Source organism: Eremothecium cymbalariae, chromosome 3 (genome assembly GCF_000235365.1).
Source record: "Eremothecium cymbalariae DBVPG#7215 chromosome 3, complete sequence".
Classification (NCBI taxonomy): Eukaryota; Fungi; Ascomycota; class Saccharomycetes; order Saccharomycetales; family Saccharomycetaceae; genus Eremothecium; species Eremothecium cymbalariae.
Window position 1 is genome coordinate 749456 of NC_016451.1, and position 23514 is coordinate 772969.

Here is a 23514-nt window from a genome sequence, read left to right on the forward strand (position 1 = left end):
TCCATAGGGTTTGAGGAGTTTTATAGGCTTTTAGGTGAGCGCTTTGCCAAGTTATTATCCTTTATATTATTTTCAAACATGCTTAGGTCTTCATTTTCTCAAAATCTACGGATGTTCGTAAGACTTTATTCTGCATCACCGACAACTGGAACTGCTTCATTAAGGTCTAAATACGATAAAACTGTCTTCAAGCCGCTTATACTACTGCTTATAGTGGGCTCAATAGCTACCAATGTAATTGAACAAAAGAAAAGACATTTTGAGATGGAAAGGCGTTATAATTTAAAAATACACATTTTAGAGGACTTGATTGACCGGGTTAAATATAATAACGATACTACTTTTTCAGTTGAACAAGAGCTATATCTAGTGAATAAAATGCTTGCCCGACATTCTGGAGCTATCTCTTTGAATCCAAAAATAAGGAATGAACCGGAGCTAGAAGATTCTTCAACCGAACCAAACTCCCCACGTAATGGTGATACTAATAAAAAAAATTATTCTGACATGGAACTTGAATCTGTTGAAGAACTATTTAAAAATATTTTTGATGAAATTAATGAAGTTTCAGAAAAGGACCACTCTGCTTCTTTAGATATTCAGCGTCAGTCAAAACCTAAATCACACCCGTCATCTGATGAGATTGTGATAGATAGACAAATAATTGCACAAAATGCAAAACAGGAAAAGCAACAGAAAATGTTTAAACCTAACACTGAACAGCATGTCATAGTACCGATTCCCGGTGATTATGTTGCTGCTGCAGAGGCTACAAAAGTATCTCGTTTTTTATGATCCCAAATCGAAGCTTTTATAATACAGATTATATTTTCTAGGATTGGGGAAAAAGTCATTTAAATCAATTATGTGCATACAAATAAAATAATTTCATTAAGGATTTTACTTGGCTATTTTAGTGTTGGGTATGCTAGTATTACGTTCTGCATCCTCTTCAGGCTTCGACTCGCGTCGCTCTATTTTATTTGACTTAAGGGAGGTATCAGAAATTCTATCGCTTTCATCGATACCTTTGGCTTCAATAGAAGGCACTTGGGTGACAGAGTTACTTCCATCAGGAGTATTTTTAGAATCCAAACTCTTTCTGGCACTACTATCGCTTTGGAAAGAGCTTGGAGCACTCATAACAGAATGATTTCGGATATCAATATTATGATCTAGCGAGTTTGTAACTTTGTTAGCGCTGAGTGTTGGATCTACGGCAGAAGAAGACTTTTGAGATGAAAATTCTGCAACATGCATAGGAATCCCATTCTCTGGGGACCTAGAATTCGTATTTGGGTTGGAACTAGCTCTTGAAGCTCTATCATTAAGTGAGCGTTCAACTGTTGAAGAAACACTTAAATCCACGTTATCTGGGGAGGTATATCTATAATCGCCAGAAATATTTGGCATATTATGTTGAATGCTTTTTAACGTGTGTAGAACTTCTGTGGGTAGTTTTTTCGGCCTGTTATATGAAGTAGGTGTAGAGTTTGGCTCAACATGTGGACTCTGAGTATTCGAATTAGATGGTAGTGAATTCGAGTGCTGGAATTGTTGTTGAACATATGGAGACTGTGAGCTAGGAGGAACGAACTGTTTGCCTAATGCTTCATCTGTTAACAATCCTGGGATTTGTGACAACAGCATTTGAATCTTCTCCAAAGCGTTTCTAGCCCCTTCAAATGTCTTAGATGCCATTTTCAAAATCCAAAAATAATTTCTTGTGCAGTCCCTGAAAATTGTTTCCTCCTCCTTAGATCGAGCAGTAACATATAGCAATCCTGCAAATGTGCTTATTAGCGTCAAGTTTCCAGTGGAACAAGAATACCAGAATGAACTTGTATGCTCCATCTTCAAGTCACGAACAAATTCAATAGCAGCAATTAACCTGGTTTTAGCCGCCGTGCGGCAAACCTTAACCAAGTCTGTAGGATCTTCAGGTTTTAATGTTGTAATAATTTTTCTGTGTAAAGTTATTTCGGCGGCAAAGTACGCCAAAGTTAATGATGCATTACTGTTAAACCTTCTTGGCTGGAAATTATTCATAGATAATTTTGAAGGTAAAGAATGATACCACTCTCTCAATTTCAATTGAAGAGGCTTTGCAAGCCTCAATACTTGTTCAATCTGCGTTATGGTGCTAATTGCTCCTAAAGTGTAAAAAGTATCTAGAAGTTCACCTAGAATAATGCTTAGGGATATCATCTGTCTAAATAATAACTTGCCATTATTGAAATCATCCTCGGTAGGGGATAAGTCAAGCACTGAGATTTTATCAATTTGACTGGCACTGCTGTTATCATTTTTCAGGTTGTTCTTTGGTTGACTGGAGCTAATTACAGGAGATTTAGAGGGGAAGTCATCTTCAGTTAACATTTTTACCAACCAATTTCTCCCCAAAATTAAGTGAGAATATCTAGATTCTATCATAGATAACCACTTATCTTGATACCATACAGCCCAGGCTAGTCTTCTTCTTAAACCTCTTTCCCAACGAGGCAATCTCCAATCCTGGCAATCAATGCCAAGGCCAAGATCCTCGGCTATTGCAACAACTTCGGAGCACAACACCCAGTTATTCGGACATTCACTTCTACATTGCAATATTAACAGGCCTGTTTGAACAATGCTGAGTTTCGGTTTTCCTAGTACATCAAAAAAAGTCCTCAAGGCGATTTCATTAAGTTGGTCAATAACATCGGGCTTAGGGAACCCTATAACCTGTGGATGGAAGTCCCACCACTGCAATGCAAGCGAATATATTGAGGCAAGAATTGGAGCAGTTAATTCTCGGTAAGATTTTGAGTATTTTTCTAAGAATACCCGTTCATGCAAAATTGGGAAATATGGGTGTACTAACTTGAAAAATATATCAACCAAAATTTTTCCGTGTGGATGTACCAACCTTTCTACTAAATCTATCTCTCTCTCATGCTTCAAATATAGCTGTTGATTGAAATCAGCACGAAGTATGAATTGGACATCAGGCGCAACTTTTCGTAAGGACACCGATTTGGACAGTTGAATTTGGTCTATATTATCCAGTTTCATATGGTTTACTAAGTTAATGTCAAATACTGAAGTGGGTCCAACGTAGAAAGAAGATCTTGGGTATTGTATGGTAGATTGGTTACTCTGTTGTCTTGGAACCCTGCTAGAACTTGTAGTATTTGAAATTTGTACAGCTTGCCCTCTAGACACGTTAGACATATGACTACCCTGACCAACCGAAGAGAGAGGGAAATCAAAATGGTTCTGGTTCGTTTGCGCCATACCAGGCATATCTGAAGCGTTGGTATTGAGGTTTTGCAATAGATCAGTGTAAAATTGCGAGATATTGTCTTGGTTCATCATATCATTTAGTTTAGCTCTTTTGAGCAGTTCATGAACATTAGTATTAGCCTCATCTCCCGTTGATCGCTTTTTCTGGCCTTCTTGGTTCATATCATTGGGCATCTTAGGCGTGATGAGTTCCGAAAAACCACACTTGATACCCTTCGTCTCGCATTGTACACAGTTTGCCATTCCAGGTACAATCACACATTTTGTCCGCCGCCGCCTGCAATGATCGCAGGGCTTCGATGCAATTGCAGACTTATGCTCCTGTTCAGCCTGCTTTGTACTGGACATCATTCCCTTGTTCACGTCGCTAGCTCTTTGACTCACAGAAGAATGAGCACCATTAACCCCGTCCTTCCCCGGTAAATCCTGATATTGCTGCAACAACAACTCTAATTTCTGCTTCTCATCCAAACTCTTCCCAGATACACAACTACCTTCCTGATAGACTAGCACACCCCCCTCACCCCCCTCAGCTTCACTAACCTCCACTGTACTCTGGCTCTGGCTCGACTCAAGCCTACTTCCACCTGTCTGAGAGCTGCCATTCGCCAAATTACTTAACACACTTTCATAATCATCATTAAAACTCAACATAGTATTGTTCGTATTGTTATTCTGTCCCCTTATACTACTATTTCCATTGTCCCATACCTCTAATTTGTTGTTACTTGACTGCCGCATCAACGCTACAAATATAAAATAAACTCGACAATTCCACTGCTTGTTCTGAACCTTACCCCCTATTAAAAATAACTCTTGGATCCTTATACCTTATCAATACCCCCCACTATAAGTCTTCTGAAATACGTAGCACTTCTCAAATTGACTTGCTATCCGTACCATAAATGCCAAAACCACGAATCATAACCAAAACCTACTAAAGGAATGGGGTTTGAGAAGATAATCTGATGGAAAAGAAAATGAGCCCGGACGACCAGGACGAGCGACTAAAACAAAAGAAACTTTAAACCCAGACACCCGGAGTGTATTGGAATAACGTTCGTACCCTCTGAATGATATGATGATACTAGTGGTATGGATAGGTAGAAAGGCCACAGTTATTGTGCTAATAAGTATCAAATACAATTCTTTTGCAATAGTAACGATATATAGTCATGTTATGGAGCACTAGTAGACAAACTCACCAAGATATGCTTCGGCGACAAATCTAGCCCTGGCGTTCAAGAACAATTTTATTTCACTGATTTCTTTATCGACCTCTTCCATGAATTCGATGATGAAGTCAATGAGCTTTTCGGTGATCATAGTTTCTGTGTGTCTATGTGTGATGAGGAAGGAAATGCTGTAACCCTGGATGGGGACTCTTCTTAAAATATAGAAGGATTCCGCACGCTGTTCTAAGAAACGAGTGAATCTGTAGACCAGGATCTGTTCAATTTCATCAGCTTGTTTGATCTTGATGCTCATACGGACACTATTAACACTTGTCTCTATGAGAACTTGTTCATGTTCATTACGGGCTATGTGCATTGGCTGAAGTAGAATCTCTGCGCTGTTATTAACCACTTCGACTTCGGGTCTGTTGTGGCGTTCAATATCCTGAGATGAAAAGTTTGAGAGGTTTAGAGCTGCCTGGAGAGAGTAGCGAACAGCATTCAGGTATGGGCGCAGCGATTGAGACATGATAGGCTTTGTGATGTATGCTTTGTGTGCGTATTTTGGTGTCGTGCTTGCCAGAGGGGTTTGAGGGAAGATTCAGTGCCCCTTTTACATGGGGCCATTGATTTTGATGCGGGTAACGTAATTGTCTAAAAACCGGGTAACCATCTGACATTATAAACTGAAAAGTTGAGATGCTTCATTAAAATAAATACAATTCGTGATTTACCATGGTTTAGCGGGATATAGTAACAGGTATGGAGAAGTAACAGAACTGCTCGTAAGGGTACTAATGACCGATTGGAAGGAAACTATTGACCCTGAGGGTCGAGTGTATTACTATAATTCTAAAGGGGAGACGACATGGCATAAGCCTAAAGAGATGGAGGTGGTTCTCGATGCAATACTGCTGAAGCAAGGCTGGAAAGTGGCCTCTACAGAGGACGGTAAAGTGTATTACTACAATAAAAATACCAATGAGAGTACGTGGGAACTTCCAGTAGTTAGAGAGGAGAAGAAGGATGAAGGTGGGGAGAAGAATGAAGAGGGGAAGGAGAAAAGGAAGGTTGAAAAGAACGAAGAGGCAGCTGAAAAGGAGGAAACGAATGCTCAAATTGATCTACTTTTGAACACGAAGGACAAATATAACAATCAATCGAAGGTATTAAACGTGAAGGTGGAGAATAGTCTTCAGGCGGCGGAGAAATTTTTTCTGCAGATGTTGAAAGATCATCAAGTGGATTCTACGTGGTCATTTAATGGGATTATCTCAGAGTTGAGTTGCAAGGATCCACGGTATTGGTGTGTTGATGACGATCCACTTTGGAAGCAGAGCATGTTTGAGAAATATTTGACTACTAGAACGCAGGATCAGTTGCTTAAGGAACATGCTGCAGTCAGTAAATTTAAGGACGCGTTTGTGAGTATGCTGAAAGGAAGAAAAGATATTTATTACTATACAAGGTGGCAGACTGCAAGACGACTAATTGCAAATGAACCGATATACAAGCATTCGGTGGTAAGTGAAAAGATTAAGAAACAAACTTTTGAAGAGTATTTAGGACAGCTTCTGAATGATTATAAATCTAGTCACGAAAAGACACGGGGGTTAGCACTACAAGAGTTAAGACAATATTTGCAGACGATTATAACCGATAAATCTTCCATTATCACTTGGGCAGAGTTAGAAAAACAGTACTTATTCACCAATTCAAGGTTTCTGGCCAACAAGCACTTTGAAGCTTTAGAGAAGGTAGATATCTTAAAAGAATACATTGATCTAGTGATTAAGTATACTTCTGATTATGATAAAGAAATAGAGCTGCTATCCCAGTCTAATTATACAGATGACAGAATTGCTCGAGACAACTTCAAGGAACTGTTACAAGAGCATAAGCCCAAAATTCGATGTACCACTAAATGGAACAATATATATCCAATAATCAAGAATGATCAAAGATTCCTAAATATGCTTGGTCGAAATGGTTCCAATGCGCTGGATTTGTTTCTTGATCAGGTGGATGAGCATAGGCTGACCATTAATGCACAATGTTCGATTGCCCAACAGATACTGATTGACGAGCAATTCCAGTGGGACGAAGAAGATCCGGTGGCGGAAAAACCTAGGCTCCTCGCTTTAATTAAAGACAAGGACCAGTTTAAGCAGGTTGATGAACTTGATCTAAATATCATTGTTGATGAGCTCGCTAAGGCCCGTCAACAAAAACTTGAAGAAGAGCGCCAGCGCTTACAGAGACTAAAAGAACAAAGGAAACAGTACTTTGCCCTAATGCTTCAGAGGGTGTTTCACCAACTCCAACAGTTACCCGCGACTTGGGAAGAAGCCAAAGAACACGTACGATCCTTCCCAGAGTACCAGGCTATGGAAGATGATGAAGCTACTATGAGTCAAGTTTTTATAGATGTTAGCAATGACTTCACATTGTTGCCTGCCGGAATCAGAACATCAAAAGGTACTAGGAAAAGACCTCTTGCTTCGACATTAGAGTTGGACTACTGATGTAATTCTAATATATATTATATAGAGGTTTTTAAAATCTTTCTGTATCTACATCATTCATTACTTAGCAGCGAACTAATTCCCAGTATCGCCATCAAAGCAAACTTTGCATACTTGTTCTCACTCACTAATATGGTGACGTAACCTAATTTGGGTAAATACCCCTTCACTGTACCAACTATATCCTTGTCTTTTTGTAAGTAAACCTGCCTTTTCGAATATAAGGAGATATCGTCTGCAACATTATTATCACCCTTGGTCAATAATAATTGTTTCCCGGTGGCCTCATTACGATGTTCACGCACTACCCTATGAACAATTGGAATGCTCTTGTCGTCTACTTCATATACAACAATGTCACCAACCCTATTATATACGTTTCGATTCCACAGAAATAAGATATCACCTCTTTGGAATGCAGGTTCCATAGATCCAGATAATACCACGACAATTGGGGAGTGTGAATTTGTGAAAATGGATAGACCTTTCCAAAACATAAATGCACTAGCTAACATGAAACATAGATTCAAAAATTTCGTCAATTGTAGCCTTAAATTCATTGTTTATCTTCGCTATAGCTCTCTCTTCAGCTTTATATTACATGTAAGGAAGGATAGTTTATCTTGTTTTAGGTCTCATGATCCGAATTAAATTAGTGTCTTTTTTTCCTTTGGTCGTGAAGGCAGATCACTGAATTTCTCCTCTGGGTAATGAAGAGAACATTGATGATGAAGTAATTCGTTGCTTACAAATGAATTATACATTCCAGTTAGTTGTACCATTGCTATATAAGAAGGGGGGTTTTGGTTGTAAGCTTGGGTTTCATTGAAGTTCTTCTACAGAACAATTGAGATTATATTTGTTTGTTAAAATAATCCTCAACAACATGGCTAAGAAGATTGCTGTAATTGGTGCGAGAGGAGGCGTTGGACGGTTAATTATGAAGAAATTGGTTGAATCAGATGATTTTACTCCCTTTCCATTTGTTAGAAAAAGGGAGCAGCTTGAAGAACTGGAGAAAGAATGTGGTGTTAAAGGAACTTGTAAGAACATTGAAGACTCTAGTGTGGAGGAAATTGCTGAGCTGATTAAGGGTTGTGATGCGCTAGTTTTCACTGCTGGTCAGGGAGGTAAAGGACCCGTGGAACGTATATTTAGTGTTGATTTGGATGGTGCTATAAAGGCAACCGAGGCGTGCGAGATGGCTGGAGTCAAGCAGCTCGTCATAGTTTCAGCATTGGGGACTGATAATAGGAAGTTGTGGGAGGAAACTGGCCTAAGGTATTATTTCATTGCAAAAAAGAGCGCTGATGTGAGCTTGGAGACTTCGACTCTAGACTACACCATTCTGCAGCCTGGAGCATTGTTATCGGGTGAGAAGGGTACCGGTCTGTATACTTTACCTGATGAAGTTGAAAGCAAGGCTGCTATCCATTACGCTGTTGAGAGGGAAGACGTTGCTGCTGCAATTTTTTACTCGTTGTCGCACCCTCAAGCTGTCAAGCGCAAGAGAATCCCACTGGTTAACGGGGACAGATCAATCTCGGAGCTCATTGCAGCATTATAATAACCATGTCACTTCGATTGGTTTTTTGCTAAGTTTGTTTTATAATTTAAGTCGTTTTCTCACAAACTAATGTAAGCTTATTATGAACAACCGTCCGTGATTTGGATTATGTAAACATCGGTTATATATCGACCGTTATACAACTTTCTGAAAAGCATTTTTGTCTATACTTAATAAATCCAGTGAAAATCTTGAACTCTTTTAGAGCATTAGGGCTTTCTTTGCTTGCTACATTAATAAAATTTACGATATCTTGATAATTTTTGGTCCAGTCAACCCAGGCCAAACCGTGCAACAAAGCATCAGATAAGTCATCATTCTTATTTTTAATAGATCCGGCTTTATATCGAATTGATTTTGTCTTCGTATCATCTAATCTACGTTCTTCATTATCAATGATTTCCAATGCTTTACAGAGGTTTAGCTTCTCACGGTTTCCACTATAATTTTCAAACTTCGCACGTATATCATCAGAGAGAGCCAACTTGTGGAACTGGGGCCCTTCGGGTACATACACTTGATCATATATTAGTGATCTCACTAGTGCAATCCTTAGTTTCTTAGAAAATGACAGTCCGCGCGTTTTCCCTTTGACTTCCTCATGCTCTAGAACGTCTGAGTCATCTGAAGCAACTGAACCAAATTTCTCTTCTGACCCTTTCGTAATAGGAACCAGCGAGCACCAATAGTCTACCATGGTCCTTGGATAGGAGGACTTCACAATATATTTTGATCCCTCTGTCACATTCCTGATCGCCAGCTTATTTAACAACCCTGCGTATAACATATGTTCAAGAATGTTAATCTTGAGGATAGGTTCTGCTATAGCACTAGACCCCATTGTTCGCGCTCTTTGCCTCTCGATGAAAAACGCATCTGAATTCTCTTGCGTAAGATGCTTCACTAATAAATTTACCAACTTCCCGGTGAACTCAGGTGAATTTGGTAGCGTACGAGAATATACCGGTGGTTTCATGTCTTTGTGTAGATCTGATAGTTTGATCTTATTCCAATTAATAAGAACTGGTATATCAGAATCCTTCTTCCATTGAAAAGTACAGTAAGCAAAATTTGACGTACCCATATCAATGGCAGTGATATTCACAGCATTCTTACTGTTCCTTATATCACTTATGGATTTAAGCACTGGAATTTGCCTTTCAAGCCCAAGCCTTATATCACTCTTGTTACCGGAACAACTGGAACCTAGAGCCACAGCAAGCTTTTTCAGAGTTCTGGCATCAGTCAATGCAGTATATTGTTGTAGAGTCTTGGCTACAGCTCCTTTCATCAAATTATAAATGTACTAGAGTCATCAGATATATTAATCCAACTAATAGCATCCCTCCTTTAACCATTAAGATCTAGCATAACATCAAAATGTTTTTGATTTTTTTCGTAATCCATTTTGACGGTAAAATATTTAAAAAGAAAAAATTGGTGACACAGACGCCACGATAATAAACGTACTATTAGGCAACGACTGTCAGTTAGAATTTAATAAGTAGTTTTTGTAGAATATATTTTGGAAGCCTTAGATATGGCAACCAGCATTTGACAGGAAAGATATCTACTTAATACATATATGTATATGTATATGTATGTATGTACATATATATATATATACGCATATATAATTCTATATTGGTCAGTTATGCAACATAATGAGCAGTTTAATAATCCAAGTGTCAGTGTTCTTTTGTTACCATATAACACAAAAAATTTTAAAACCAATATGGTTGGACAAAAAGATCAATGATATAATTTTTTTTGATTCTATATTTGCACGTAGTTAATTTCGTCGTCTTTTGTAATTCTTTAGCGACAAAGACTCCTAATCAATGAACAATAGTTATTTTGGCATATTAGAGCTTTTTGATAATCATTTAATATTTTGGAATTTTCTGGTGTGAGTTACTTTCAATATATTGTAGTTAATATTAGAAATATACTTCTTCTTTCGTTTCCCACCCGTTTAATATCCAAAATTTTTAATTCGCCAAGCTATAGACCGCCCACAAAAATAGAGGAACGACCATAGTTATCCCAGCATGGCAAGTACCATTAACACTAGTATTGTCAACAATACGATCAAGGATGCAACAGTTTCTCAAGGTTACTATAGTGTTTCTAGGGGGACTTTGCTAAGTCGTGATGCATACGCGGACAAAGATACAGTCAATAATGAGAACTCGCTGAACCAGGAAGAAAGCGAAGCGACAGTGGCCAATGTGAGGATTTCCAAGCATGGCCGCCATCGATTTAGAAGGTGGTTGAGCAAAATATACTACAGAGAAGATAATAAGGTACAAGATGATAAATTTGATGAGGATTTGGATCCAGATTTCGGTAATAACGTAGGGTCCAGTGCGATAGCGACAGCGGGGACGACAGCGGGAATGGATGACGGAGAATTCGACCTTGGCGTTAGTGCTAAAATAGGTGGTATAAGTAGTAGCAGTTTCCCGCATACAACCATAAAACTCGCCAAACTCTCCCAATTATCCTCAGACACAGGCTCTGATACACAAGTAGATCAACCTACTACATTAGATTTGGAGGATTCTGGAAGCCTAAAATTAAGGCCTTCCAAAAAATTCCATACTTTAAAGGATTGGATTCACAAGACATTGAGAAGGAAACGCAACACGCTGCAAACAATTCATTATCAAAATGGAATGGTTATATCAGATATAAGTTTCGACTCTGAGAGGCAGTGTCCAAAGAAAACTCCAATTCCAAAGAGTTTGAGTCCATTCAGGAGTAAGAGTACCCCTCCAACCCCTGCTCTGGCCCTCGGAATTTCCTCATCGGCACAACCGGGCATCACTATGTCTGATACGGCGACAGAAATAGAATCAGAGTTTGAAGAATCAGATTCAGATACAGAAAGAGAAATCAAAGGACAACGCATACAGAGACTAATGGCACTGGATACACATCGAGTGCCTAGTCAAAGAACAAATATTGCTAGCTTCAATAGCATTGGTCATCTTGGCGATATCGCCATTATGGATGATGAGGAAGAAGATGGCGACATGTACATTAAATTAAAGGATATTGGGCTCTCACCTACTAACGACTTTTACCGTGAACTATACGCAATCTGTAATATTTAAAAAACGTCCGCAAAAAGAATCAACCACATTTTTGTTCGGATGCTCCTTGCCCACAAACCCAACCCCATTCTAATTACGAACTAGAATTTATAAATTCTTTTAGAACTTTTATGCTAATATTATAACAATATTAAGATGGGGAAGCATTTGTATTATTTTTATCCTGTATCTTTTTTCTCTATAAGCAGTGTAGTATAATGCCATCGTCAGCACCTAAGGGTCTCGACAGGTATTGAGCACATCGAAGTCGTCGAGAGCCAATCAGAATGTACTCTAGCACCTGCTGATCCTTAACTTTTTGCCTTGCACTAAACTACGGGCACTAAAAAACGATAGCATTTAAAAAGTGAAAACCACTTTCCTGCGCCAGCCAGCCAGCGCTGCAGCAATATTATCGCACCATTAACCAATCACCATATAAACTTGACGGAGAAAAATGCCATAATCTTACCTAAAAATTTACTAAACCCCTTGCAAACACTACCGCTGTACTCAAATATCGTCCTTACTCAGCCCTATCCCACTCCCCTTGACTTCCTGAACAACTCATTATTGCAATGCTGCCTATACGGACCTGCTCTCGTTTCAATTCTTCGAATAATGATTACATTATCTCACTCAAAACTGCGCTGCCTTAATCCTAGCAGCCAAACATCAGAATATATCACTCTCTGTCCTTCTATGTACCAATTGCCTGCATGTACTGCATTATTTTTCTCAAAACATAACCTTAGCCTGCCATTTTTAAGTCTAAATCTATAATCATATCTTCCATAAAGGCATTTGTCTACAAACTTTCCGTAAAAATATATACGAACATATAACTACTCCACTACTCTTCAAAGTACAATACCACAGCTTGTTACAGCACCACATACTCTTTGTACAACCGCTACTTTTTTGCAGCCTGTTAAACCGGAAAATATGTCTCTTGGCCTACGCAAAGACGTGCGTACTCACAGACATGCTCTACATATTTTCTACACTCTCTTCAAACACTATATTCGCTACAAAAGAAAACTCTCATTCGAGTTCTTAGTGCAAATTCGCCTTCCTTAGCGACTCTAAATTCTCTTCTACGCTTATATTATCTGTAAATGACTGATTCTAACCAGCATATGCCGAATAATTGGATTCCTCAGGTTGGTTGTGGATTTAGTTTTTTCCCAACTTTTTTTCTTGTGATGGAAATAGCTTAATTCTCAGGTATTTGGAATAAAAAAGACAGAACCTTTAGTTAAAAGAAAAGCGAATATCAAAGAGAATACGAGTGCGAAGTTTCAGGAGAGGTGGGATATTGATTTTCAGGATAGCTAATAAGGTAGTGTATCAGATCAAAAGGAAATTATCTTTATAGGGTGTATTTTTTTTCTTGTAGAATAAAACGTTAAGAGGGTATAAAGCACGTTGAGAGGTTCTTCTGAATTCAAATAAAAGCTTTCATTCTACTATGGGAGAGACGACATCTGCGGATATTACGAAGAATTCTAATATTACAGGAGGAGGGGTGTTGAAGCATAGTAATCAGCCGATATCGATTTTGAATAACAGATCTACTAGTTGTTCCCTTGGGGGAAGGTTGAGAGTGGGGTTGGGACGATTCATCAAGGGCACGGGCAGCAGGGGGTTCATGGATGTGGGGTTGAGGAGTCTCGTGATGGGGGTGTTGGCGTCGCTGAGAAGAGGCCAGGAAGGGTTGTTTCTATGGAACGGTCGCTTGGGGCTTCGCCTGTGAAGAGCGATGGAGGGAGTGTTGTTGGATCAGCTGCCGCCAAGGCGTATGGTAGCAATTTTGCTTCACCGGAACCTCTCAGTCCTGCGTTATTAGAACATAAGATGAAGGTCACCACTCATGGATTGGACATGTCTCCAGAGTCACCGCTTATTGGGAGTGCATCAAGCCTTAATTCACCCCTGTCTTTTTCCAAATATTCAACAGTTGGTGCGGCGGCGGTGTCCTTTACCGTTCCAGGGAATGCAGAGAAGATTTCTCATAGGGGTTCAATCTCTACAAGGCCGCCCAACGCTTCACAGAAACATTATGTTCCTTTAGGGGTGGTTACTTGTGGGCTTGGAGCTGGGCCGGGTATTTCCGCGTTAGCTGGTGGTGGCACAATTTCTGTTAATGCTAATAATAATAGTAACAATAGCGAAGGGAATCATCCTGATAGTGATTCTTCAGCTAATTCTTCCCGTCAGAATTCAACAGTGCACATGCCTGGGGATTTTATATACTTTGATCTCCCACTTAATCTTCCACTAACACCAATCTCTCCTCCTCAGGCTAGTGCAACATCTTCTTTTAACAAGAAGCATGTTACGCATCACAATAGTAACAGAGCAATTATTGGTGAAGATACTGGTCCTCAGGTTCCGTTTACTAAGTTCTTCCAAAAACAAGATGATGAGAAAATTCATATTTTGATTGGTGCGACAGGCTCTGTGGCGACTATGAAGGTTCCTCTGATTATTGACAAGTTTTTTAAAATATATACTCCTGAAAAGGTTTCCATTCAGTTAATTCTTACCAAGAGAGCAGAGCACTTCTTGAAGGGCTTAAAGATAAGTAAACATGTGAAGATCTGGAGGGATGAGGATGAATGGTTTGGCTTCAAGAGGCTAGGAGACCCAGTGTTGCACGTGGAATTGCGTAAATGGGCAGACATTTTCTTGATTGCTCCTTTATCGGCTAATACTCTCGCTAAAGTTGCAAATGGGATTTGTGACAACCTTCTTACTTCTCTGTTAAGAGTTTGGAACCCTACGACGCCAGTGATTGTGGCGCCAGCAATGAACACTTTTATGTATACACATCCAGTTACCAAGAAACATTTATCTATGTTACAAGAAGACGCTCCGTATGTCCAAGTATTAAGACCAGTAGAGAAAGTTCTTGTGTGTGGAGATATTGGAATGGGGGGGATGAGAGAGTGGATCGAGATTGTTGAAATTCTGGTTAAGAGTGTTGCCAAGATCCGCGGTAGCGCGGCCGACGACGTACAAGAGAATGAAGAGGAGAATGATGAAGATAATGATGATGAAGATGAGGTACGTCCTGAAGATGAGGAGACTGACGAAACTGAAACTGATGCAACTGATGACGATGAGGAAGAGGGTGAGGATGATGATTATGGTGAGGATGATGGCTATAATGGAGTACAACATGTTGATGTTGAACTTGGTTCTTCAAATAAAGGCGCCATTACGCATAACAGTTCTTCATCTCAAACGCTACGAAAAAGGACACAATGAAAATATATTTATCGTTATTTATCGTTGATTAACATGGTTTCCATCTTTAAATCCACCTAATTCGTTTGAAGAAAAGAGGAAAAAAAATTATAATTTATTGCATGACGGCCAAGACGAAGTAATTTCCTTTTGTTCACTATCTGGTCTTCCCCCATAATATGTGTGAAAAAGAATGCTGTTTTTAATGAACTGATTGATATGGATGTAGTATCATCTAAACAATTGTTGGTGCCTATAATTAATTTACATAGCTTGGTTTTCAGCGAGGTTTGATATTAGCCACCGAGAAATCAAGCTTCACAATATTGGGCCTATTATTTAATCTTAGAAATCTAGAAGGGTGCTATTTTATAACAAACTCTGTTAAAATTATTAATTTGGGTGATTATATTCGTTTTCCGGTTCTTAAAGTTCAGCTATTTGTCAATTGTTTTTTTTAATTAGCACCAATTCCGAACTGAAAGTCATGAAATCAGAAAACAATTCAATACGACATCCAGTAAAAAAAGTTCAAACCACGCTGCAACTTTTTTTATACACATACATAACTAATAACTTTATTCTATATTCCATTATGTTACATGCTAATCTAATCAGTTTTCAGCAACTCTTAGGGATTCAGCTCTGTTGAAGTATATTTTAGGCGCATGTGATGCTAATGTTGCCCACATCTAGATATATATATAAAGTAACATTAATTATCAAGGAATACAAACCAGAAACCCATTGTTAACATATCTAAAAACGACCAAATCAGTTGGTAAATCAGTTGCTGAATTTAATGATCTCACACTGTCGTTAAATTTTGAAAGTTAGTGACAACTAAAGTTCCGTTAAAAACGACCATGGTCCTCCTATTGAAAATTCTTCAACTTGCGATTATTTAAAGGCTATATACGATTAACTCTCTGACATATAGATATGAAAACCAGCACCTGCTCCATTTTTGTGACATTAGTTCTGTATATCTAAAAATGTTTGGTATTGGCCAACCTCAAGCCTCTTCTCAACAGAAAATTGCTGCTGCAGAAGCAGAATTGGATCTAGTCACTGACATGTTCAACAAGTTGGTTGATAACTGTCATAAAAAATGTATTCAAGTCCAATACAACGAAGGTGAGTTGAATAAAAATGAGTCTAATTGTTTAGATAGATGTGTTGCTAAGTACTTTGAAACTAATGTTCAAGTGGGAGAAAACATGCAAAAGCTAGGCCAAACTTTTGCCCCAGGTAAGTTTTAAAAGTTCCATCCAGCATGATGCTTTTGGAAGAGGTTATTTAAACTGTTGATGAGAAACTTCAAGGCTTTTCTTGTATATATTGACGAATATAAGCAACAATGAATGTAATAGCTCTATTATTTGGCTGTTCATATTTTAATCGGTATAGGCAAATCAAATAAATATGTTTTATAATATATATGTAATGATAGGTGCTGTTTGCTCACTGGTAGTTACAGTAGTTGCCTCGCTAAAAATCAGAAAGGAATAAAAATTGTTATATACAAGAGAGGGCAATGTTGTTAATCATCATAGTCCAAAGGATTTCATTAACCTCAGTTTCATGCCTTCGAAGCTGTTAAGCTTTGGTCTTACGTCTAAATATATTTGTGGCCCGCCCAACTTTTCATTTTCCTCAGAGTAAAAATCAATTACATAGTCCACTTCAAGCCCGCACCTGTTAATCTTCCAATCGTGTCTATCAAAAGGCTTAGATAGACCAAGAATTGTGCTTCTGAACCATGCTCTAGGTGTTAGCTGTTTAGAGTTGCCCTTAAAACTAGTTAGTTTGATTCCACCACATGCATCACCACCTTGATCTTTCTCCCACGACTTTATGTAGCTCCAAACACGTTCGTTAACCGTGTTATGGATTGGAATCACAGCTTTCATATCCTGTACTTCTGGGTCCCAGTTTTTACGCAGCATGGCCTCATAAAATTGTTTCTCAGAAGGATAAACCCAATTATGTGTCGTTCCTGTTCTGGGAATAGAAGAGACTTCTCTTTCCGTAGGCAAATTTACATCAACGCTGTATTCCGGCCTAGTCAGAAGCTTATCAGAAGAACATTCAACTTCTTCAGTAACCAAACTCGCATTTTTTTTAACCATATTTCACGTGTCGAAGAGTCCACAGGGCAAGCCTGTTCATTTGCACTACCAGTAGAATCTCCGGATAAATGAGGATGGTTAGTAGCAAAACTTGCTTCACTACGACCAGATAAAGTCTTCGTCCATGTTTCCCTGGTACTATGGTCTACTGGACATGTGGATTGGCCCTCAGCGCCCATACTTGACACTAAAACCCCTTTATATTCTTGATATCGTATTGCATCTCATCCTTTAAGAAAGCTCTTTCGACTAATTTATAAAATGAAATTTCCATTTTCCAGATGCTTTTTTCCTCGAGAAAATTTGAAAAAAAGGAAAAACCAAAACAAACCAAAACATGACCAGTACCATTTAGCGATCACGTGGTTGTAAAAGCGAAATGGATTTCACATCTCACACAGCAACCATGATTAGAATGTAGGACTACAAGTCCGAGTGTACATAAACATTATACGGAGTACATAAAAATATATGGAATTTTGCTACGAACAAAAGTGGAGATTGTGTTGGGCTGCTACGGTTTTAAACCGGGTTGCACTCTTTTTTGCCATATCCAGACCTCATATTATGTGTTTTGGTATTAATTTACTCCGTAACAGGAAATTACTATTTTCTATCAAATATCAAACATAAATCCGAGAAAAAAAGGATAATAAATAATAATATAGCTGGTTGTTTCTTAATCTAACATATTTAGTTTTATATACAAGTATAAAATTGTTGTAGTTTGCTCATCATAAGATAAACAGATAGGCTAATTCATTAGGCATATCTGTACCTATGGGTTGCTCATTCAGTTGCTCAATTAATGGTGATTTGCCGGAGGATGAAAACGATCCATTTCTGCTAGACAGAAAGGCCAATGATGCAATCGAGCAGAATCTTAATTTGGAGAAGCAAAAGGGTAAGAATGAAACCAAGCTGTTGTTGCTTGGTGCGGGTGAGTCTGGTAAGTCTACGGTTCTAAAGCAATTAAAATTATTGCACCAAGGAGGGTTTACTCATGAGGAAAGACAGCGGTATAGTCAAGTGATTTGGGCAGATGCTATACAGTCCATGAAGATATTAATTATTCAAGCCAGAAAGTTAGGGGTTCCGTTAGATTGTGATAATCCCGAGAAGAATAGGCGGTTATTTGAATGCAAGAGGCTAATACTTCAGGCGAAGGCATTGGATCACATCGATGCCAGTGTAGCTGGTGGGCCTGAATTTCTGAATGACTATGTGTTGAAGTATTCTGAGCGTAGTGAGAACAAGCGTCGTGTGCAGAGTACTGGGAGGGCAGAAGCATTTAATCCGGATGTTCCTGAAGCGAGCCAAGATAAAGGTATTGACTTACAAGAGGTATCGATGGGACTAAATGAGCAAAACGGAGACAGCGATTCTTCGGGTTTGTTTATGAAACCCCAAACCACACAACAAAGTTCTGTTAAACATGTTTCAAACGAACAGATAGCCCATGCGATTAGGCAACTATGGGACCACGACAAGGGCATAAGACAGTGTTTTGCTCGTTCCAATGAGTTCCAACTTGAGGGCTCCGCCGCTTATTATTTCGACAACATCGAAAAATTCGCCCAGCCTCACTACGTCAGCACAGATGACGACATCTTAAAAGGCCGTATCAAAACAACAGGAATCACAGAGACACAATTCACAATTGGATCAAACAAATTCAACGTATTAGATGCAGGCGGGCAGCGATCTGAAAGAAAAAAATGGATCCATTGTTTTCAAGACATCACGGCCGTCCTATTCGTGCTTGCCGTGAGCGAATATGACCAAATGCTGTTCGAAGATGAACGTGTGAATCGTATGCATGAAGCTATTATGCTCTTTGACTCATTATTGAATTCAAAGTGGTTCTACAACACCCCTTTTATCCTGTTCCTGAATAAAGTCGACATATTTGAGGATAAAATAAAACGCTCTCCGATCAGGCAAACTTTCCCCGACTATCCAGGGAGAGTAGGCGACGCTGAAACTGGTTTGAAGTACTTCGAACGTATATTCCTCTCCCTAAACCGTAGCAAGAAACCCATCTATGTCCATAGAACATGTGCCACTGACACCCGTTCAATGAAGTTCGTGCTGAGCGCTGTCACCGACCTCATCGTACAACAGAACCTCAAGAAAAGCGGTTTCTTGTGACGGAGTACCTCTTCTATATTAAAACGAGGAAAACGTGTAACCCGACTACCGTCTCTTACATGATTCTGATTCTAAATATTTACTAATCATGTAAAAAACTCAACACTGTCTTCCCATTTGCCTCTGCCTTCTGGATATTCTACGGATTGTTAAACCTTGGATAATTTGTGAGAAACTCTAAAGGTGCACTTTTTTTCACGGATTTTACTTCAGTATTTACGAACGCAAGCAATTGGCATGCTGACTTAGCAGTTCTCTTACTCGCTGCTGGGGTCCCTGGTACTGATGACAGCAGCGAGTTTACCTAGTTAAAAACAAACTCACAGTTCGCGAAGTATATAAAACAGGACATTTACAATAACTTCTAACACTGGAATAGTATCTGCCTCTTGTTAGCTCCACCCATAAAATCAACTAAATATGTCTATACAGACTAGAGGCCTAGCCAAAATCGAGTACATCCCATTGTCGCACATCAGGAGACCAATTGCTCCGGTGCTGGACTCTACAAAAATAGATGCTATGGTGTCAACTGTGAAGGGCGTCCCAATGGCTAGCGCCACATGTACGCTCGGGGAAGCTGTGGCTATGAATGGTGAGTTACCTGCAATTGACGTGATGCATGTGAGGGAAGATGGTAAGGACTACTATTTTGCCTTCGGAGGGTGCCACCGTTTCCAGGCTTACGACCGACTAAGCAGCGAACGACAAGAAGACACTCTTGTTCGGTGTAAGATTGTGCCGACAACCAGGAAGCAGCTTAGGGTGTATGTAGGAGCTAGCCTCGACGATATGTTTTAATAGATAAAATGAGAAAATAGATGTAGTTTAGGGCAGTCAGGTGTTTAGTAGTTCGTCCACCTCGGCACCGAGCGCGGTCGTGACCGAAAACATTATTACATTTTAAAGGTTAATAATAACCGAGTGGTTATTGAAGAGAGATAGTGAAGTTGTTTGCTGTTTCACAAAGAATTCAGGAAAAACGTGACTGGAGGTTATATAACGAAGAACAAAGTTGAACAAAGTTGGGCGAAGTTAGGAGATTTTTAGCACAGAAGAGATTGAGTTCTATTGTATATATACATACATATATACTATATTGGCGTTGATTGAACTGTCTTTCAACACAGTGGATAGAAAAAATTGGTTAGCTATGATATATAGGATTGGTCGTCGGGCGTTTTCATCGTCTGCGTGCAGTGCATACAAGGTTACAGTTTTAGGCGCTGGTGGTGGTATTGGGCAGCCTTTGTCGTTATTGTTGAAGCTTAACAATAGGGTTAAAGATTTGAGGTTGTATGACTTAAGGGGAGCTAAGGGCGTTGCGGCTGATTTGTCACATATTCCTACTAATTCCAAGGTTAGTGGGTATTCACCAGAGGATGCGGATGGGTTGAGGAACGCTTTGGATAATGCTGATGTTGTTTTGATTCCTGCCGGGGTTCCAAGAAAACCGGGTATGACTAGGGATGATTTGTTTGCAATCAATGCGGGAATTGTGCGTGATTTGGCGAGTGCAATTGGAGATTATTCTCCTAAGGCGTCGGTTCTAGTCATATCTAATCCTGTAAACTCCACCGTTCCTATTGTAGCGGAGGTGTTGAAATCCAAGAATGTCTACAATCCCAAAAAGTTGTTTGGGGTCACAACCTTGGATGTTATTAGAGCTTCGAGGTTCATCTCTGAGTTGCAGGGCACGGACCCAACTCAGGAGTATGTTCCTGTTATTGGTGGCCACTCCGGTATCACGATTATTCCGTTGATCTCGCAAACTCAGCATAAAATTCCTAAAGAGAACCAGGATGCTTTGATCCACAGAATCCAGTTCGGAGGTGATGAGGTTGTTCAGGCTAAGAATGGCGCAGGTTCCGCTACGTTGTCCATGGCACAAGCTGGTGCTAAATTCGCTAATTCCGTGCTTGCGGGTCTCAATGGCGAGAAGGATGTTGTAGAGCCAGCCTTTGTCGAATCTCCTTTGTTTAAGAGGGAAGGCATCGAGTTCTTCTCGTCTCCTGTTACGTTAGGTCCAAATGGTATTGAAACGATCCACTCGATTGGCCAAATCTCCTCTGAAGAGGAGCAGATGTTAGATAAATGTAAGGAAACTCTAAAGAAAAACATCGAGAAGGGCGTTCAATTTGTTAACACTAAATGAGCATATTATTTTCTGTGTGTATTACTGTCTAAGCCACAATGAGCTTGGGTTTCTCTCTGATCTTCCCATGTATTTAATTTTATACAATATATAACTTCCTTATTTTTATTAAGTTACTGAGTTTCAGGTTAGCCCAACAATACCTGAGATATGTGTCAGCGTGTTGGTTGATCTTTTCCGTTGCGAAAGTGCGGATTGTATTAAAGGTTGGATCTCGGTACAGGCAGCGCTCAACAAAGCTCATTACTAAAAACCAGATTGAATTAATGCTAAAAGAAGTCACCATCAAGGGTAGGTTGATAGACGCTGAATCTAGATGTGTTCATTGGAATTCAAGATTGGACATCATTGCGTTAAAGCTTAAGTGTTGTGAATCGTTTTATGCTTGCTACTCCTGTCACCAGGAACTAACTCATAAAGATCATGCTACACACAAGTATAACATAAATAAGTCACCTATGGAACATGTGATTTTATGTGGTGTATGTAAAAATACGATGACCTTCCAGAAGTACACCTCTAGATCGTTTGGAGAGGCTGATCAAGAAGGTATTTCAACCCAAAATCAGCCTTTTTGTTGCCCCTTTTGTAACTCACCGTTCAACCCAGGATGTAAATTACATTACGATCTTTATTTTGATTTTGATCACCGTGATCACCGTGATTGCGAGAACTAAAGACTTATATACGGACCTTAGAGATCGGAATATTTAACAGCGATTGATGCCCTCCTGGGGACCTAGCTGATTTGCTCGTAGCTAGCTGTTGAGGTAAGGATGGACTAGTAAAGGAGGAGGGGCCTTCGTCAGATAGGTATTTGTTAATCATTTCAGCATTACCAGGACGGTGAATTTGCGATATTGGGAGTGCATTTACCACTGTAGCCATAGTCGATTCCTCGTTAAGTTCGAATTCTTCCAAATAGAGACTGGAACTAGGCAAGTTTAGTGAAACGTTTCCAATTCTGGTTATGCTGTCACGATGTCTTAGAGAATTTGATACTGAAGAGACAGAGCTTCTGTTAGAAGTACGAGTCCTTGACAAGGAAATGTTTGATTGCGCTGCTATTGATGCGGCATTCATAAACTTAAGAGATACAGGCGTTCTCGGAAAATAATTACTGGTTGGGGTTGTTGAAGATGGCCTTCTACTAGTAGATATTGTGGGGAGGGGAGGTAAATGGTGCTGATAAGTGGGCGATTGTTGTGGTTGCACTGACGAAGGTGTCAATGACCGAGTTGGCGAAGGTTCAGAGTCTTCTATGGCGCTATAGACATTAATAGCGGGAGAAAAACCAGGGGACTCAAGACTTGTGCCCCTGGATTGAAATACCGTGACTGATTTCGAAGGACTATTAATAACATTCTTTTGATTGGTTACAGGCTGCAGTTTAACCTCATCGACAATACGGTTAAATGCTGCTTCCATCTCAACAGTTTGTGCAACTTGCACCGGCGACCAGTTAGCTTTATTCTTTCTTGTATAATCTCTGACACTGCCTCGATGTATCAATAAATTCATACATTCCACGCTCCCATACATCATCGCTATGTGTAGTGGTGTATCACCATTATTATCCCCCAGGGATAAATCTGTACCTGCACTCACTAGTAAGCTCAAACATTTATGGTAATCAAAAAGACATGCAATATGAGCTGGTGTCCTGCCCCGCTCATCTGTCGCCATTAAACACTGCGGATAGTGTTGTAGCAAAAGGTGCGTCGTTTGCTCATGTCCATTCATCAGTGCTAAATGAACAGAAGTACTCCCTTTAAACGTTCGCAACGTTAATCCTTTCCCATAGCTAAGCTGAATCAACTGTACACATATTAGATATCGCCCATGATATGCTGCATAATGTAACGAACTCCATCCATTCAAAGGATCTATGTTTGTCAACAATTCTGGCCACCTCCTAAGCACCAGCTTAACAATAAGAAGGTTCCCCTCGATGATAGCCTCACGCAAACGAAAAGAGGGATCCGGTAACATCTGCTTAATTTCATGAAAATATTGTCTCTCGGATATTCTAACGAAACGTCTATATGAGAAATATTAAAACTTGTTATATATTTATCGACTTATTATTTTATTACATCTTCAAGGCCTTTTTTCACCTTTATTGCTGCTCCGAAAGTTCGAAACTTCGGATTCCATGCAGAGAAACATCAGCA

The 23514-nt window shown here is 39.5% G+C and overlaps 15 protein-coding genes and 1 further gene across 15 annotated transcripts; 10 read left to right on the forward strand and 6 right to left on the reverse strand.

Annotated features, from left to right (window-relative positions):
* Positions 1–78: 78 nt before the first annotated feature.
* INA22 (Ina22p) lies at positions 79–795 on the forward strand (the record flags this gene model as incomplete). The annotated part of the gene is made up of 1 exon (XM_003645650.1): positions 79–795. The coding sequence occupies one exon, from the start codon at positions 79–81 to the stop codon at positions 793–795; it is 717 nt and encodes a 238-aa protein (XP_003645698.1).
* A 105-nt stretch (positions 796–900) lies between these two features.
* DAL81 (Dal81p) lies at positions 901–4026 on the reverse strand (the record flags this gene model as incomplete). The annotated part of the gene is made up of 1 exon (XM_003645651.1): positions 901–4026. The coding sequence occupies one exon, from the start codon at positions 4024–4026 to the stop codon at positions 901–903; it is 3126 nt and encodes a 1041-aa protein (XP_003645699.1).
* Positions 4027–4473: 447 nt separating this feature from the next.
* On the reverse strand, positions 4474–4989 carry ARC19 (Arc19p; the record flags this gene model as incomplete). The annotated part of the gene is made up of 1 exon (XM_003645652.1): positions 4474–4989. One exon carries the CDS (start codon positions 4987–4989, stop codon positions 4474–4476), a length of 516 nt encoding a protein of 171 aa, XP_003645700.1.
* A 268-nt stretch (positions 4990–5257) lies between these two features.
* On the forward strand, positions 5258–6985 carry PRP40 (snoRNA-splicing protein PRP40; the record flags this gene model as incomplete). Its single annotated transcript, XM_003645653.1, has 1 exon — positions 5258–6985. The coding sequence occupies one exon, from the start codon at positions 5258–5260 to the stop codon at positions 6983–6985; it is 1728 nt and encodes a 575-aa protein (XP_003645701.1).
* Positions 6986–7038: 53 nt separating this feature from the next.
* On the reverse strand, positions 7039–7545 carry SEC11 (signal peptidase complex catalytic subunit SEC11; the record flags this gene model as incomplete). The annotated part of the gene is made up of 1 exon (XM_003645654.1): positions 7039–7545. One exon carries the CDS (start codon positions 7543–7545, stop codon positions 7039–7041), a length of 507 nt encoding a protein of 168 aa, XP_003645702.1.
* A 326-nt stretch (positions 7546–7871) lies between these two features.
* Ecym_3399 (uncharacterized protein) lies at positions 7872–8552 on the forward strand (the record flags this gene model as incomplete). Its single annotated transcript, XM_003645655.1, has 1 exon — positions 7872–8552. One exon carries the CDS (start codon positions 7872–7874, stop codon positions 8550–8552), a length of 681 nt encoding a protein of 226 aa, XP_003645703.1.
* Positions 8553–8673: 121 nt separating this feature from the next.
* Ecym_3400 (cruciform cutting endonuclease) lies at positions 8674–9843 on the reverse strand (the record flags this gene model as incomplete). Its single annotated transcript, XM_003645656.1, has 1 exon — positions 8674–9843. One exon carries the CDS (start codon positions 9841–9843, stop codon positions 8674–8676), a length of 1170 nt encoding a protein of 389 aa, XP_003645704.1.
* Positions 9844–10603: 760 nt separating this feature from the next.
* Positions 10604–11671, forward strand: Ecym_3401 (uncharacterized protein; the record flags this gene model as incomplete). Its single annotated transcript, XM_003645657.1, has 1 exon — positions 10604–11671. One exon carries the CDS (start codon positions 10604–10606, stop codon positions 11669–11671), a length of 1068 nt encoding a protein of 355 aa, XP_003645705.1.
* A 1450-nt stretch (positions 11672–13121) lies between these two features.
* Positions 13122–14923, forward strand: Ecym_3402 (the record flags this gene model as incomplete).
* Positions 14924–15897: 974 nt separating this feature from the next.
* TIM10 (protein transporter TIM10) lies at positions 15898–16164 on the forward strand (the record flags this gene model as incomplete). The annotated part of the gene is made up of 1 exon (XM_003645658.1): positions 15898–16164. The coding sequence occupies one exon, from the start codon at positions 15898–15900 to the stop codon at positions 16162–16164; it is 267 nt and encodes an 88-aa protein (XP_003645706.1).
* Positions 16165–16452: 288 nt separating this feature from the next.
* On the reverse strand, positions 16453–17034 carry CYT2 (cytochrome c1 heme lyase CYT2; the record flags this gene model as incomplete). The annotated part of the gene is made up of 1 exon (XM_003645659.1): positions 16453–17034. The coding sequence occupies one exon, from the start codon at positions 17032–17034 to the stop codon at positions 16453–16455; it is 582 nt and encodes a 193-aa protein (XP_003645707.1).
* Positions 17035–17814: 780 nt separating this feature from the next.
* Positions 17815–19185, forward strand: GPA1 (guanine nucleotide-binding protein subunit alpha; the record flags this gene model as incomplete). The annotated part of the gene is made up of 1 exon (XM_003645660.1): positions 17815–19185. One exon carries the CDS (start codon positions 17815–17817, stop codon positions 19183–19185), a length of 1371 nt encoding a protein of 456 aa, XP_003645708.1.
* A 420-nt stretch (positions 19186–19605) lies between these two features.
* Positions 19606–19986, forward strand: SRX1 (sulfiredoxin; the record flags this gene model as incomplete). Its single annotated transcript, XM_003645661.1, has 1 exon — positions 19606–19986. The coding sequence occupies one exon, from the start codon at positions 19606–19608 to the stop codon at positions 19984–19986; it is 381 nt and encodes a 126-aa protein (XP_003645709.1).
* Positions 19987–20338: 352 nt separating this feature from the next.
* On the forward strand, positions 20339–21340 carry MDH1 (malate dehydrogenase MDH1; the record flags this gene model as incomplete). Its single annotated transcript, XM_003645662.1, has 1 exon — positions 20339–21340. One exon carries the CDS (start codon positions 20339–20341, stop codon positions 21338–21340), a length of 1002 nt encoding a protein of 333 aa, XP_003645710.1.
* Positions 21341–21606: 266 nt separating this feature from the next.
* Positions 21607–22017, forward strand: HOT13 (Hot13p; the record flags this gene model as incomplete). The annotated part of the gene is made up of 1 exon (XM_003645663.1): positions 21607–22017. The coding sequence occupies one exon, from the start codon at positions 21607–21609 to the stop codon at positions 22015–22017; it is 411 nt and encodes a 136-aa protein (XP_003645711.1).
* A 4-nt stretch (positions 22018–22021) lies between these two features.
* Positions 22022–23332, reverse strand: AVO2 (Avo2p; the record flags this gene model as incomplete). Its single annotated transcript, XM_003645664.1, has 1 exon — positions 22022–23332. One exon carries the CDS (start codon positions 23330–23332, stop codon positions 22022–22024), a length of 1311 nt encoding a protein of 436 aa, XP_003645712.1.
* Between the last annotated feature and the right edge of the window lie 182 nt (positions 23333–23514).